The sequence below is a fragment of the Lemur catta genome, chromosome 4 (genome assembly GCF_020740605.2).
Source record: "Lemur catta isolate mLemCat1 chromosome 4, mLemCat1.pri, whole genome shotgun sequence".
Classification (NCBI taxonomy): Eukaryota; Metazoa; Chordata; class Mammalia; order Primates; family Lemuridae; genus Lemur; species Lemur catta.
The window spans coordinates 23696755-23714618 of record NC_059131.1 but is presented as its reverse complement, the minus strand read 5'-3'; the positions used below and the strand labels follow the sequence as shown (position 1 = coordinate 23714618).

The 17864-nt window shown below is 34.9% G+C and overlaps 1 protein-coding gene across 4 annotated transcripts in view; it reads right to left on the bottom strand.

The window, feature by feature from the left end:
* The window catches only part of BIRC6 (baculoviral IAP repeat containing 6), a 207505-nt gene that overhangs the window by 134160 nt on the left and 55481 nt on the right, over positions 1-17864 (bottom strand). For 3 of the 4 annotated variants that reach the window (XR_006734659.1, XM_045549348.1, XM_045549350.1), the window contains exons 12-22: positions 16039-16264; positions 14978-15138; positions 13499-13630; positions 12890-13021; positions 10103-10281; positions 8963-9096; positions 8204-8365; positions 7975-8106; positions 6539-6636; positions 4074-4221; positions 3087-3220 (exon numbers count right to left, since the gene is read on the bottom strand). Coding sequence is in view for 3 of the 4 variants with exons in the window: in XM_045549348.1 (XP_045405304.1) it covers positions 3087-3220; positions 4074-4221; positions 6539-6636; positions 7975-8106; positions 8204-8365; positions 8963-9096; positions 10103-10281; positions 12890-13021; positions 13499-13630; positions 14978-15138; positions 16039-16264 (1638 nt within the window). In the remaining variant the exon portion in view is untranslated. The remainder of the gene's footprint in view (positions 1-3086; positions 3221-4073; positions 4222-6538; positions 6637-7974; positions 8107-8203; positions 8366-8962; positions 9097-10102; positions 10282-12889; positions 13022-13498; positions 13631-14977; positions 15139-16038; positions 16265-17864) is intronic. The other variant, XM_045549349.1, reaches the window with a different exon arrangement.

Here is a 17864-nt window from a genome sequence, read left to right as displayed (position 1 = left end):
AATGTGCTGCAATATGTTGTTGTGGCAAAAGTAAGTGAAAACAATCTGATTCAACACAAATATGTAGTTGAAAAGAAAATTTTTAAGAGCCTTGCATATTCAAAAACTTGATAAGTGGTAATTTCTAAAAGATAAGTTACAGTTCAGATTGGTATATGAAATCTTAACGATGAACTTCTCAAACTCTGTCATATTAAGATCATATCTTGTACTTTTGAGGAATCTTTTATCCATGCACAACTGGTGAAACATCACGCACTGATCATTTAGAAAATACTGGCTCACCACTATATACAAATCTTCCAAGTGTTAACACATTTCACTATACAATATCAGAAAATGACACTCACTGATATCATCACATGCCAGAGTCTTTATGTACTGGGAGGCTATCAAGCTCACTGTGGCGGATACATGAATTCCAAAATTCTAATTTTTGCTTGAAAGCTCTACTTTTAATATTGACAACAAATACTATCAATCTCTCCCAAAGTGACAGGCTATTTTCATTCATTTTTCAGAATATATCTGCAAAATACGCAAGTCTGAATGAGCATAGTATAGTTTGCCTTTGCTGTCAGTTGTTATCGTTATTGCAAATAAAAATGGTGTTGCATGAAATAAGCAACTAGTTCAGCTTTTAACTCAGACAACTGTACAAATGTATTTCTCTGAAATAACCATGGTACTTCAGCATGCAGCAGAAGTGCTTTATGCAGATTTCCCATTTAATCACAAACTACTTAAAAGATGTGTACTCACAGGTTCAAAATTTAATGAAATTAGTAATTTTTACTACATCATCAAGGACAATCATAAATGAAACTAACATTTTATTTCAAGTGCACAGTGAAGAACACCATGCTTTTGAACAAACAGTACAAATGTGAATGAAGTGAAAAAGGCAAATAACTTCATTCTATTATAAAAACAGTTCTTATCCTCTGGATCCTCTTAAGTGATCTCAGGAACCTTGAGGAGGTCTATTGAGAATTACTGGGCCAAAGATGAAAAAAGGGGGCAATGGCAAAAGATAAGGTGGCAAGGGAAAAGAAAGCCAAATCATATAAGATTTTACATGCTGTATTAAGGACTTTGAACTTTAGAGTAATGGGAAGACCTGAAAAGTATCTTAAGGAGAGAAGTGATTGTTTGCATTCAGAAAAGATCACGGTCACTACAATATGGAGAATATATTGAAGTGAAGCAAAAAAACATGAAGAAAGACCAGTCTGAAACTATTAATGTAGTCTAGGTTCGAGATGACTGTGGCTTGGACTGTAATCATGTGATCATGGGAGGTGACAGAATGAGCAGATCTGAAATACAGTTGGCTCTCTGCGTCCATGGGTTCAGCATTCATGGATTCAACCAACTACAGATCAAAAATATTAAGGGGAAAAAAAGGTTGGTTTTATGTGTACTGAACATGTACAGACTTTTTTCCTTGTCATTCCCTAAATAACAGAGTGTAACAAGTATTCACATAGCATTTACATTGTATTATGTATTTTAAGTAATCTAGAGATGATTTAAAGTATATGGGAGGATATATGCAAATACTACACCATACCATTTTACATAAGGGACTTGAGCATCCACAGATTTTGGTATCCTCAGGGGTTCTGGGAATCAACCCCCCACAGATATTGAGCAACACCTGTATACAGTGGTAGAAAAATAGGCGGGATCTGGTGATAGCCTCAATGTGGAAGATAAGATACAGGTATCAAAGAGGACATTCAAATTTCTATCTTGTGCCACTGATGTCATTAACTGAAGAAAGGAATGCTGCAGGACTAACGAGTGACAAGATGATGAGACATATCACAATTTCTAAGTTCTTTCTTCTGAGACTTTTTTTACTGAGCATTCGCAAACTTGACTACCTCAGTGCTTGGCCTGAAACTTGTGGTCTTTTTCTCATAAATTCACTAAGCGGTCTCATTCTGTCTTACTGTATATTGAAGGTATCTTTATCTCTAGTTCTAGCCTCTTCTCTGAGTTCTAATCATAAATTGCAATGGTCTAATTGACTTGTCACTTGAACAGAGAACACAGAAGATGGTGAGATGGTCATAGAGCAATCACAGCCCAAGTCATCAAATAGAGTGGTAACACATATATTCAAGGCAGGATAAGTCATTAAAAAGCAGACCAGTATGTGTAATATGATCTCTCATTAAAAATATTAAATAATATGTGTCGCAAACAAGTCTAAATAGCTAAAACATCTAGTTAACAATGGTAATATAAGAGTAGAAAAGTTGGAGTTCAGGCATTTTATATTTTATTTACATTTCTACACTTGATTTTTCTATTTTGCTTTCTTCACAATTCATAATTTACATTAAACAAAACTGAGCTTAACTCCCCAAATTTACTTATATTTAATGTAGTAATTATCTTAATGTGTTTACAAATAAATTTGCTAACATTTTGGCTTACTAGCAATACTTCCAAGAAGTGCAATTACATGGAAGAAAATAAATAAAAGGGTCATTGTTTTATCTACTAAAAATAAACATCAAATTCTAGCACTTGAAAAGATTATATAAGTAATTTTATACATGTAATCCTAAAAGCACATTCTTCAGAAGATATAGGATACACATAACGTGCAAAAGCTCACCTCAGGAGGAAATTACTTTTTCTTTCTACATCTTTATTTATTACAGTAAGTATATATCAATTTTATATTTTTGAAATATGAAATAATGTTCTTTAACTTTATAGAGATAGCAAAGCTACAGCAAATAAAACTGAAAAGGCTACAACAAATAAATCAATTTTAAATAGTCTCTTGTGAGCATTAAAATTGCACTGACATACAATGAAAAACAAAAACAATAAAACAAATTCACAACCATTTCAAAGATAACTAATATACTGGAGTCTTTTTGAGGGTGAAAGGGTAAGTTAAGGCATTAAAACAAACGATTTAATGATTCATAGATGTTAAGGTTAAGTTCTAAAGAATTTTAGTTCTCTAAAGACAAATACAGTAACTACAATCTATTAAGTCAATGGTAATTTAAAGCCAAAATGTAACATTCAGAAATTCCTTTAATAAAAGAAGCCACTACCTGAAAGGACTTCTGATAAATCAATTTCATCTGACTGGACACCAATGCTGCTGTTATATACATTTTTACAAGAAGAGCCACTCATCTCCAAATCAAAGAGGACTGGATCAAATGGTGAGCTATACAATCCATATCTGAAAAATAAAATAACGTACTAGCAATTTTCCTGACCGCCACCTAATTAACAACTTACCTACTTACTTAGTTTCAAAAGCAATTTGACTAACAGGGCAGAGGGAGACACTAACCAGATTTAAAACATCAAATTCAGTCAATTTCAACTCTGTTCCCTGCAAGCTATACTCCAAAAGACACTGTCCAGAAACTCAACAAATGTTGAGTTGAATAAGCTGGTAGCTGATGAACCTGCATACTGAAGCAAGTAAGAGATTATTAGGCATCCTCTCTCTCCTCAGTCACTAAAATGACACAGTAGCTTGCTTGAAGTAAATTTCATCAAAATAAAAATTTCTAATCTAAAAAGGTTAGAAAAATCACTGCTCTAAATAAAGGAATAGCTTACTTCAAACACTGACCATCACTAAGATCTCAAATCTAAACTTTTGTTATTCCTTAATTCATCATGTTAAAGTTTGAGAAACATAACCAGCAGATGGAAGAAACACTAGTTAAGGGATGTAAGTAATTTACATAATTCCACCTATAAAGCTATAACAAAAAATAAAAAAAACCACATTAAATTCTTCTTCCCTTAGCAAAGAACACCACTTGTAAGTAGTAAATATAATTAGCCCTCTCAATAACCAGCTTCAGGACTTCTCAAACTGTTAAAGGGAATAATTTTAGAGAAAATTGGGGAAAAGAAAACCTCAGGCTAATATCATTTGGTAAAAGGTAAAGCATAAAGTAAACATCTTTTTGCAAGAAAAATAGCAGTATCAACATATATATTAAATAACAGGTTTGTACAAAGGTGGTAACATACTCAGAAAGCCCCATTATTAGTCATTACATATACTAAAATACCTTGTTTGAAGTAAAGCCTCCAGTGGTGTTAGCCTGTGCTGTAATTGTCTGGACACAGCAGTAAGCAAAGACGCACAAGCTGTACTGCACCCAGCTAAATCTTCATCTTTAACGTAATTCAGTAAGACAAAATACCAATAGACAGAACCTGGAAACAACAAAAATAAATGTTTTTTTTTTCCTTTTCTCTAACAAGGAAAATTTAAGATTACATATTTATCAGTGTAACTCCTTTTGCTAGAAAAAGACCTTTTTCTGGAAAAATCTTTAAGGGCAGCTTACAAAGAAGAACCAAGTTTCTGTAGGGATCAAAGAGGACATTGACAATATAAACCACACCCCAAGGCATAATCTTTAAGAATTTCAAACATATCTTTTCAGAGGCTTATCAAGTCAACATAGGCATTAACATGTAAAATAATTTGAGATGACTCTGAGGGACATTTTAGAATAGCTGAAAAAGTAAACAGATTACAGGTCGTTCAGGCTATCCTTCCTGAAATGCTGTTTCACTGCAATAAAATTTTCAAAAACACTGGATGGCACTGAGCTTCAAAAAAGCACACCGAATGTAATATATGAATAGAAAGTAAATGAAATGTACAGGGTGTCCCAAAAAATAAAGGTACATTTAACTACAATTTCCCATTTTCCCTATGTATGGCGACTTTGGGAACACCCTGTAGTTATTCTATACTGCCAGTTGGATACAAACCAATATGGCTTAAAAGATGGTCATTTGCATTTCATACGGTTCAGTGAAAAAAATAAAATAAATAAAATTATTGCATCTCACATGGTCCAGTGAAAGCATAAACTTTTTAAAAAGATGATCATTATGGTATATTTTAATTTTATAAAACTTTTGATGTCTAACAACTACGTACACCCCATAAGTTAAGCATCCTATCTTTAAAGCTATCAAGAAATTGTTTTAAACGTCAGAGACTATTACAGTGAGCAAGAGTCTAAAACATTCTACTATATATAAAAGTCAATAGTGTTATATGTTCAAATAAAAATAAAGACTCTTTATCTAAATTAAGATAATGATACACCAATCATTTAACAAGTAACTTTGAGCAAGCATTTTTTCTAGCTTACCACAAAGATCAAATCCTTATAAAATATATACCTCACTGAGGTAACTTACAGAAGACTATGAGAAATGTCTACAAAAAACATTAAGTTTAAAAGGCCAAATAAGTAGCTCTTCATAGTAACAGTAAAAAATAGTGGAAAGCGTAAAATTTGTTTTAAATGTTCATTATCTTATACATGTGCTACTTTGGGGAATTGCTTTGCCTTGTAAATTCCTGCTTGATAACTACATTCTTTGACTGACACATAATGATTACACATACTTATGGGATACACGTGACATTTTGATACATGCATACAACGTGTATTGATCAAATCAGGATTTTTAGGAGATCCATCACCTCAAACATTTATCATTTCATTGTGTTAGGAACATTTCAAATCTTTTCCTCTAGCTTTTTTTTGAGATGGGGTTTCGTTCTGTTGCCCAGGCTGGAGTACAGTGATGCCATCAAAGTTGAGTGAGGCTTCAAAGTCCTAGGATCAAGCAATCCTCCTGCCTCGGCCTCCCAAGTAGGTGGGACTACAGTTGTGCACCATCATCCCAGCTAATTTTTATTTTTTTTTTGTAGAGATGGGGTCTCACTATGTTGCCCAGACTCATCTTGAACTCCTGGCCTCAAGCGATCCTCCCACTTCAGCCTCCCAAAGTGCTGGGATTACAAGCACGAGCTACTATGTCTAGCCTCTTCTAGTTATTTTTAAATATACAATAAATTACTATTAGCTATAGTCGCCCTGTGGTGCTACTGAACACTAGAACTTATTACTTTTATCTAAGCGTATGTATGTCCTTATTAATCTACCTCTTTTCATTCCCCTCGCCATCCCCCTTCCCAGCCTCTCTGGTAACTATCATTCTACTCTCTGCCTTCAACTACATTCATTCTTGAAAGGCATTTCTACAGAGTTTTTAACGGGTGAAAAAACCATTGGTCATTTTTAGGAAACTCCAGTTTTCCATGGTCCCTACCAATCATGTATAATATATACATGTGCAATGATACCCCGACCATCTTATTTATTATGTCATACTCCTTGGCACTTGCTGGCATTTTAGTTTGTGACATCTGATCTATCATCAATAAACAACCGAACAACTGAGTTTAATGAAACACAGAAAAATGTTATGAACTGAAATGACCTGATATTTATTTATCTGTCCCACTAACTTTTTCCCAGGAATATTATTGAACAGAGTGTATGCCCACCCAACCAATATTTATCAATCTCTCTAAAAAAATACAGATAAGGTACAGGAACAAAAAGGGAATAACAGAGAAAAATTATGTTATAATCCTAAGTACACATGTGAGATATTCCCTATTATTACAGCTATTTATGATTAAACTAATTTTACATACCACCAGTTGCCGCTGCAGGTAAAAATGACATATTATCAAGTAACGCCTTCAACAAAACAGATCCAAATCCTGGTTGACATGGGTCACACTTGCCATTACTGAAAAAATGTTAAAAAGAAAAATTTTAAAGACATTTCTCAAGGTCTAAATTCAACCATAAACCTGCTGTAGTACTTAAAAATCTTTACAATGTATTCATACTGATTATAAGAAAAATCTCCCTTGAAGTACTATGGACATACCAAAAGAGAGAAGGAACTGATTAGACTAAGCATCTTTGTAACTATCTTCTTATGTGGTCAACCATTATCTTTACTAAAAAGGGCTAACAAGCAGGTACGGTCAATATTGACCATTAGCTCTTTTTTTTTTGAGACAGAGTCTCACTTTGTTGCCGGGCTAGAGTGAGTGCCGTGACATCAAGCCTAGCTCACAGCAACCTCAAACTCCTGAGCTTAAGCGATCCTACTGCCTCAGCCTCCCGAGTAGCTGGGACTACAGGCATGCACCACCATGCCCAGCTAATTTTTTCCATATATATTTTTTTAGTTGGCCAGATAATTTCTTTCTATTTTTAGTAGAGACAGGGTCTCACTCAGGCTGGTCTTGAACTCCTGACCTCGAGCGATCCACCCGCCTCGGCCTCCCAGAGTGCTAGGATTACAGGCATGAGCCACTGCGCCTGGCCGACCATTAGCTCTTAAAGATTTCCTAAATACAGTAGAAAGTAGGGACCCTTATCTGCAGTTTCAAATTCCAGTTTTAGTTACCTAAGGTCAGATGTGGGCTGAAAACAGGTTAAGGACAGTAAAATAAGATTATTTTCACAGGGATACAACATTTGCATAACTTTTTATTATAGTATATTGTTACAGGTGCTCTATTGTTAGTTACCATTAATCTTTTACTGTGCATAATTTATAAATTAAACTTCACCATGACTGTGTATATACAGGAAAAAAAACATAGTATGTATAGGGTTTGGTATTATCCATGGTTTCAGGCATCCACTAGGGGGTCTTGGAACATATGCCCTGCGGATAAGGAGGGACTATTGAGTTCAAGTTTCAGGGTTTAGAGAAAATGACCTGTGCAATGTTACTAAAAGACCAGTCAGATTTGTGTACAACAGGGAACATAGCTTCAGGGGAAGAAAAGGATAACCAGGGACAACAGGAGTAAAAGTGAGGGAAGAGTTCCCTTTACCACAGTGCTACTAATAGAAAAGCTTAGTAGGTTTATTTTATTAATAGGCTTATTTAACATGACATTTTGCCCTAAGAACCCAAAACTCTTACTTAGAATTTCAATAAACTTCATCAACTTTTGTAATTCTCTTAAATTACACATATTATAATTACACTACAGACAAGGTATCACCCACTAAACTGCAGGTGCACCTACAAAGTATGCTTTCAACTTAAAAACACACCAACCTAATGCACAAGGCTAGAAATCGGGCACACTTATGGGCTATACTTCGTCCTGCCTCAAAGAAGCAAACACGTACGATGTCTGAAAGACATTTTCGTGTTTTTGAAAGCAGACTCTCATTTCCTTCCTTTGAGCTGCAAAACAATGGCAGACATTTAGATTCATCTTGAAGTTTTAATCATAACATCCAAAAGGCAATCATCAACGATAAGCAAAATCTTAATTATTAACCTTCCAGGTCCATTTGAATGCACTCCAGCTAACCAACAGAGAGTATCCAACACAAGGCTCTGGGCATGTTCTGTGATTTGGCCATCGTCTACTTTTCTACAAAGAGTGTTAAGAAGCTTCTCATGAAATTCTGAAAACTGTAACATGGCACATCGTTGCACTCTACAGAAAAGGAAAATATAGATACAATACCAATCAAAACAGAACAATTAAACTAAAGCTATCACAACCTGGTTGATCACATAGTGTTTCATTTTAAATCATAAATATCACAATTACATTTTTTTAAGTTTTTAAATAATATATATGGAGTACTTTGTAGACCATTTTAAAAGAAATGGAGTTTACAATAATGCGTTATAATCTGACAAAGAATGAGTATAACTTCACTTTTTTTTAAGAGATGGAGTCTCACTATGTTGTCCAGGCTGGACTCAAACTCCTGGGACAAGCAATCCTCACACCTCAGCCTCAGCCTGGGACTGCAGCCTATACCACCACATCAAGCTGAGTTTACCTTAAAATCATAGTTATTTCTTTCCTCATCTATTCCTGGTATATAACAAGCACTGTACAGACACCAAGAATAAACCAATGAGGTAGAAAGACAATTCATACCCTCACTGAGATTGTCATTTCTTAAGAGAAATGGAAAGCAAACAAAAATTTTCAGGTAAAAGTCAGATTCTTAATTTGTGTGTCTGTTGGTATGTTTTGTAGTTTTATAACTGTAATAGCAAGAAAATGAAATGAGATTACCTTTCCTTAGAAATTGAAGTTTTCTTAAACCTTCGAATGGTGACTGAGACCTCTTGAAGTAAGTCACAGCCCCGGAGGTTTTCAGATTTACGGGTGCCACTTGTATTTTCATTCTTAATATTAGATGATTTTTCCTAAACATACAAAAATAAATAACTGAATAAACAAACAAACAAAACTAAATTACTATTAAAGTTGCAAAATAAAGGAAAATAATGGATACGACTATCAAAACATAAATCTCAAATTAAATGATAGCTGTTACCCTCATATTCAGTAAATGATTTTTCCCCAGAATTATAATAGAGGAAACATAAAAGAAAGACATAGTCACTATTTTAAAGGCAATAACCCAATGATAAAAGATTATAAATCCGAAGTCCTGAGTCTAATTCCCAGCTATAGCACTTATAAACTATGAGATATGCCAGCTCCCCAATTGCTAAGGTTCACTCACTTTCAATATAAAAACATGGAGATAACAGCACCTGCTCTGCCTACCTCAGAGTTATTTTGGGGATTAAATCAGATAAAGTACACAGAAGTCCTTGAAAAATTGGAAGACCTATACAAATATAAGATGATTGGTGTTACTGATATTGCTGCTATTGCTGCTTATGCATAATGACAGAGAAACAAAACCTCCAGAGTTCAGGAAAATCCAAGATCGGAAAATTACGAAGAGCTGCACGGTACACAGCTAGTTGTAGGAAATCAACCATGCAGATTAGGACGTATCTCTAAAATTACCTCCCAAGTTCTCTTTCTGCATCCTCCCAAATTTATCTCCACCACCACCCCCCACCAAAAAAAAGTTGTGAGTGACTAGTAGAGGGCATAGGAAAAAATTCTCATACCTAAGGAAATAAGTATTATGGTCTAAAATAATTATAAAGGGAAGTACCTGCTAACAATTACTCCCTACTGAGTACACATTATAAGAGCTAGGTAATTTGCCTAAAGTTAATTCAAAACATTTTCTTCTTAATTATATTTTTCCTAAGTCATTGCAAGGAAAAAATACAAACCAAGTGCCAAGTAAAACATCAATGAAGGGTCACAGTACTTCCAATAGTATGTCAAACCTGATCTACAATGTTTAAAACAGCACTGTTATTGTTTAAAATGACGGTTTCATACCTTGCCTGCTGCAACTTTGGCCAAGAGTGAAGCAAGTGAGTAACCCTTGTTACCATGGTGTTTTAGGGATGGAAGTCTTACTACAGGACGTATACCACCATTACAAATTTCATCTGTTCCTCTTTCATTCACTGCCTTGACATGGATTAAAAACGAACGATATTTTCCTCCCGCCATACCTACAGAAGTAGCATAGAATAGGACAAATTGAATCACCAAAAAAGTCAGCTGTTTTTCATCATCATAGAGCAAGCTAAATAATCACCTCCACACCAGAACTTTCAAGTTATACTGTTTGAGTATGATGTGGTTTGACAACCTTCATATGTTGGTAGCAAAAAAACAAAGAGCACAGAAGTTATATTGATGGTATAAGTTAGAAATTTTTTACTAATTTTTATAAACATTTGGCATGTTTTTCCCCAATGGCATTACTCATTTTAACAGTAGAAATTTTGTGAACTACCAAAAAAAATTACAAAAAAGAATATACAATTGCATCAAGGGGTCGGGCACAGTGGCTCACGCCTGTAATCCTAGAACTCTGGGAGTCCAAGGGAGGAGGATCGCTTGAGGTCAGGAGTTCGAGACCAGCCTCAGCAAGAACGAGACCCCATCTCTACTAAAAAAATATAGAAAAAATTAGCCAGGCAACTAAAAACAGAAAAAATTAGCCAGGCGTGGTGGCACGCACCTGTTGTCCCAGCTACTTGGGAGGCTGAGGCAGGAGGCTTGAGCCCAGGAGTTTGAGGTTGCCATTAGCTATGCTAGTTGCCATGCTATGCTAGAGTGCCACAGCACTCTAGCCTGGGTGAAAGAGCAAGATTCTATCCCCCAAAAAAAAAAAAAAACAAAATTGTCACTAAAGTACCACCCACAGATAATTATGGTATCATTATGTGTATCCACCTAGACTTCTTGTGAAAATATACATGTGCACACACACATAGCATTACAGGATTAACAGTGAAAAAAGCACAGGCTTTGGCATCACTACCTGGGTTTCAATAATGGCTCTGCCATTTATTAGGCATGTGACAAATTATCCTCTCTGAGGTTCAGCTTCTTCTAATGTAAAATGAGAATAATAGTACCTACCTCTGAGTTACTAAAACACTTCGTGCTTAGCACAAAGAAAGTACTCAGATAATTATTATTGCTAGAATGTGTTTTCTCTTGTTTTAACTACATGGAGATCATACTATACAATCTACGTGTAAAATATATTGTAAAAATTCCCTCAAATTAATACACCTGCCAGCAAAACACCAATCTGTTGCTGCTTTAGCAGGTATCAAATCTTTTCACAATTGTAAGTCCTACCGTTGTTGTTTTCCAATTATCTACCTGCCTACTGTGTTAGCACTACACGGTTACACTCTTCTTTTTGCTGTACTATTCTGTGATATAGTATCTGAGTAGACTCTCCCTCTCAATCTTCCATTTCAAAATTTCTTTGGCATATCTCACCCCGTTTTACTCTTCCATAAAAATTTACCCATTTTTGAGGGAATCTGATGAGAAAAAAACTAAATCTTAGTAAATTCTAAGAAAATTAACACTTACATTATTAAGGTTTCCAGTCACATGCTGTATAATTCTATCCCTCATTTTATCAAAACCAACATTTTTATTTTCATATAAAAATTTAAATTTCACACTCATTAAACTAAAATACCCTAAACAATATGAGAAGACATTTGCAAGTTTTTGCTCACCACTGTATCCCAGTATGAAGCTTAACACATCATAAGTTCTCAAAAACTTAATGAATTAATAAGATATAGCCAGGAAAGCACAATAAAACTTGCATATATACAGGCTGAGTACCCCTCATCTGAAAATCCAGAATGCCAAGAATCTGAAACTCTTTGGGTCCCAACATGATGCTCAAAGGAAATGTTCACTGGAGCATTCTAGACTTTGGGTTTTTTGCATTAGGGATGCTGAACCGGTTAAGTATATTGCAAATATTCCAAAATCTGAAAAAAAATATGAAATCTAAAACACTTCTGGTCACAAGCATTTCAGTTAAAGAATATTTGACCTGCATTATGCCTGCAACTAAATGTAAATGTGTGAATGTGAACAAATATTATAAAGGGAATGTACACAAATTAGAATAGTTGTTTTCACAGTCAGTTTTACCTTGGTTTGGGAAAGGATTTCTATACCCCATCCCACCTCCAAAGTTCTTGAACAACTGAGCTAGGCATTTTGTTTGTTGGTTTCCTTAATTCACCCACAGGATGAAAAAGCTAAAAAAGTCCTACTACTGATATTTCTATTTATTATCCATATAATAGCCCATCATTTTTAAATATATATTTCTTATAATTTGCATTTATTTATGATACTCAAATAACTGTATCTGACACTATCAAAGCTCTTCTATAAAACCTCTCTTTTAAGGTAAGATATATATATATATAAAACAATATACAACAAAACTCTGAAGACATGGGACTCAAGTGATGGGAAAGGTAAAAATGATAAAACATAACGTCTGCGTACTTCGAAGAGCTCTGTTATGTCACACTAAGTCACCCTATAGTCATTTCTTTATGCTTTTTCAAAAAACACTGAGACCTCTGACACAAAAAGTAGGATAGATAACTATACAGTTACTATGAGTAGAAATGTCCTCAACTAATAGGAAATTGATGGGATTTCTAATGAAAGTCCCAAACAAAACAGTATCTTTTTTTTTTTAGATCAGTTTTCTTAAAGACCTCTTTTGTAACTGTGGAATTATTTATTCTAGTTTTGTAAAATATATTACGTCACCTTTAACAAGTTTGGGGCTTGTCAGCGTCAGCATCCCAGCATGCCCTGATAGATCAAGGCCACTAGCAAGCCACACTGGCCCACACAGAATGTCTTCTTTATGATCTTCTAAAAATGGACATAATCTAAGACCTGGAAAGAAAAATACACATTTTTCTTTTAAATGTTTGTTTTTTTAAGTGTAATATATAGTAAGTAAATATCCATCCTATTTACATATAACACCACCATACAAAATACCATACTTAGAATATGCTCAAATAAGAATTCATTGCCATGCTAAGGAACTATTATCAATTATCTATGATCTTGCTTTCTATTCCCATATTATTTTACATTTCACCATGATTTTCAAAAAATTTATAAAAACCACGATTTGATTTCAAATTCCAAGGAATTAAAAAACAAGAATGCAAGTATTAGCGCAGCTGTGTTCACAAAGATGAGCTGAAAGTTAAAGCATATTGCCAAAGCAGAATTAGGTTATTTTTTAATCATGTTCTTAAAACCAAGGTTTTGCAAGCCATAAGGAAATCTCTGCCCAACATGATGCATTTGGATCACTACTCCTTTTACTGTCATGGACAACAGCTCTGTAATTTAACTCACACTGTGATTCCTCTACATCCATGTGCTGCATTTCTTCATTCAAATCAATCAGGGACGGTTTCCCATTTTGTTCCACTTCAATGTTAAGAGCTGGAGACAAAGGAAAGGTGATCTGCCTATCTACTGCTGTTTCTAGAGGATAAAAATATTAGTAAACTTAATTTTGCTTAGTATCAATGATTTATGTGCCTAAAACTCTATAATTTTCTGTTAACTTGGGGAACTACTGTGATTTTCATCACAGATGCTCTAAAATGGTGATCAGGGAGAGGGAAAAAAATTTGATTCAATTTCAAGAGTTTGATGCACTCTTGAAGTTTGATACACTTCTCTCTTTTAATGGTAATAAGATAGTCATGTGAAAAACTAATTTGCTGGCAAATAAACTAAAAGTTCTTACCCCAGGCCATACAGTACAAGCACCTGCAGAGTTTTAAATATACCAAAGGCTAAGTCCTAGACTCAATTCAAAATCTGTCACAATTCAAAAGAATATATGCATACAAACACACACACACACACACACACACATACACACAGTCATCCCTTGCTATCTGTGGGAAATTAGTTTTAAGACCCCCAAGGATATTGAAATCCATGGATGCTCAAGTCCCTTATATAAAATGGCCTAGTAGTTGCACAGAACATACCCACATTCTCCCACATACTTTAAATCATCTCTGGATTACTCATAATATCTAGTACAATGTAAATGCTACATAAATAGTTGTTATATTATATTGTTTATTTGCATTTTTTTATTGTCATATTGTAATTTTTTTATTGGGTTTTCCCCCAAGCATTTTCAATCTGTGGCTGGTTGAATCTTCAGATGCAGAACCCACAGACACAGATGGTCAAATGTGTATGTAATTTTTGACACAAGAAATTTTTCAGATTTCAATGCTTGAGACCCTGGTGTTAATTTGCCATTTTACCCTGGTATTATTACCAGCCTTTTAAACTAACCTATTAAAAAGAAAACACTCAAAAGTAACACCTAGTTCCAAACATGCTAAATGTGTACAATCTATTTTAATAACTCAGTATATAAAATTCTGAACTTATAAGAACGATAAATAAAAATGGGCATATTTCTGCACTACATGAAATGCTGGTTTCACTAATAACCTTAACAGAATATGTAACTTCCACAACAGTTCTTTTCACAATCAAGTCTCCTCTTAGGAAAAGAAACGCATGAAGCTAGTAATACTAAAAGTGAAACTAATTGAAAAAGGAACTAATCCCATTTCCCAAAAAGCATGATTATATTATTCAAATTTTAAACGTTACTGGGTTACTGAAAAGCTCTGAAATGTTCTCTGAGTTACTTTTCTAAATAAAATCACAAAACAAAGAGCAGGCAAATAGCGATGGGGGTAGGATGGTATATCAAACCTAGACAGCCAAGTTGAAAATTAGTATTTTTAAGAAACAAGATAAAATCTTCAAACATAAATTTTGACCCGTTCTTACCATTGACTTTCCCTAAGCCGGGAGCTTTATTTTTCAGCAGTGTCACTTGTATCTGTGGAATATTGGTGATGTTTGAGTTCAAAACAAATTTGAAGTCCACATGTCCAACCATACAGGCTTTAGGTAGTACCAATTCAAATACATGTTCATCCCAGCTGTTGCTGTCAAATAAAAGGAAAAATGCTAAATAAAGCAAAAATCTTTCTTTAGCCATAATCATATTATCATTAATATCATCTTTACTGCTTTTTGACTCGTAGCTTACAATAAAACTTAATGTTTCTCAATGGGATCAAGAGAGAAGATAAGCAGCTCCCAATGAAGCAGGTTAAATGTAGGGTAATGAATGATTTTACTTTAGGAATCTACACCTGTGTTGAGACTTGTACATACCAATAAACCTTGTTCTTCAAAGTGTGGACTATCATACCTCAGAATTACCTGCAGATTCCTGGGCCCCACTCTAAACCTATGAGTGGGGCCCCAGAAACTTCATTTTAAAACAAAAACTTCTTGCATTTCTTATATATATTCATTCTTGGGTTTTAAATTCTACCTATATGTTTGAAAATGAAAATCCCCAAACCAAACTCCTCCACTAAATTTAAGGTTCATATCCAAATGTCTACCAGACATCTCAAAACTCATCATGAAAAAAACCAAACTTCTTGGCCGGGCACGGTGGTTCACACCTGTAATCCTAGCACTCTGGGAGGCCAAGGCAAGGCAGGTAGATCGTTTGAGCTCAGGAGTTTGAGACCAGCCTGAGCAAGAGTGAGACCAAGTCTTTACTAAAAAATAAAAAATAAAAAAAAAAAATAGAAAGCAATTAGCTGGACAACTAAAAAATATATATACAGAAAACATTAGCCGGGCATGGTGGCGCATGCCTGCAGTCCCAGCTGCTCGGGAGGCTGAGGCAGGAGGATTGCTTGAGCCCAGGAGTTTGAGGTTGCTGTGAGCTAGGCTGACGCCACAGCACTCTAGCCCAGGCAACAGAGTGAGATTCAGTCTCAAAAAAAAAAAAAAAACAACTAAATATCTAGGGGAAATGTTTTTACCTGTCAGTCTGTAGTTTCCAAGTTCTAGTATGTTGAGCAGCATCTCCATGGTGTTGCTGATGCAAATGTTGAGGATGCCTCCTTTGCTGCTGTTCTTGCTGAACTTCTACCCAGCATGGAGGAACAGTTGCTGAAAACCGTGGAGTCAAAGTCTCAAAGCGGGTTAGCTCCACTAGAGATGTCAAGATTTCGAGGGTGAATGGCTGGTCCACCAATAACTCAACTCCTTAACATCAGTGGATGTAGTATTTGAAACGGGTTTAAAAAAAGGAGAAGATGATGATGAAGTTTTAATTCATATTTTTTGTCATTGAAATGGCAACACTTGCCAAATATCCTGAAAGTTAACAAAGTGGGCTCAGGTATCTATATACAATTAAAGTAACCAGCACTGACTAATATCACAGAAAAAAACTCCACATTGAATATTTTAAATTATAGCTAGTGTAGCACACTATTGGAGAAACCCAAACACAACCTGTAAGAAGAGGTATTACTGAGCTTTAGCTCTAAGTTAATGAGGGCAAGAAAAGCAGTGGTGATAACACGCAAGCCAATTTACATCGGATCAATAATTAACTTTTAGGGCCCAGCGGGTTGGCTCGTGTCTATAAATGTAGCACACTGGGAGGACACGGCAGAAGGATCAGTAGAGCTCAGGAGTTCGAGACCAGCCTGAGCAAGAGTGAGACCCTGTCTCTACTAACAAAATAGAAAGAAATTGGATGGACAACTAAAACTATATAGAAAAAATTAGCCAGGCATGGTGGCGCATGCCTGTAGTCCCAGCTACTTGGGAGGCTGAGGCAGTAGGGTTGCTTGAGCCCAGGAGTTTGAGGTGGTTATGAGCTAGGCTAACGGCACTCTAGCCCGGGCAACAGAGTTAGACTCTGTCTCAAAAAAAAAAAAAATTAGTGGGACCGCCTGTTCCTGTAGGCCCAGCTACTCAGGAGGATGAGGTAAGAGGATCACTTGAGCTCAGGAGTTTGAGGTTGCAGCGTGCTATGATGATGCCACTGCACTCTAGCCAGGGTGACAAAGTAAGACTCTATCTCAAAAAAAAAAAAAAAAAAAAAATTTAACTTTTAGAGCTAGTTATTTAGAAAACAAAATGCCAGACCATCAGCAAATACATGTCATATGCCCTTTCAGAATTAATAAAAAACTAATTTTAAAAAATAATCAAAAGCTATATTCATGGCAAATAATTACAAATAGAAAGATTAAAGTTATTTTTTTTCTACTTCTGTAGTATTTAAGAATATCTTGTATACATATCAGTATTATAAAAGTAACAACCTGCTTCAGACAGAATAGGTTTCTTTTACAAATCCTATATCTATATTCACATCTATGAGATGTCTTAACATTTGACAAAGCTGAGAAGCTGTCGTTCTTATTTCAATTTAAAATATGAGTTTTTTAAAAAAGGCTAAAATATGAAATTTTAAATCTGGTAGGTTTAGAATATTTTCACACAGAAAAATGACACCAGGTTCTATAAAATTATTACAAGTTTACTTCAAACTACATCTTTTTCTGGCCGTTTTAAATCTGATTAAGAGTATTAAACATTGTTCATAAACATAACAGCATGGTATCAGTATCCTTTCTTTACATTATTCAGTTCTTTATAACCTAATTCATCTTTTCTCTACTAAAAAGTATTCTTATGTACTTTATATGAAAATTCTTCTGTATTCTACCAATAACCTGCACAATATGAAAATATTCAGTATGTGAGCTTTTTGTACCAAGTTGTATAGTTAGCCAAGACACTGAAGTCTTGATTAATTACAACAAATCATTACATCTCGGGGGGGGGG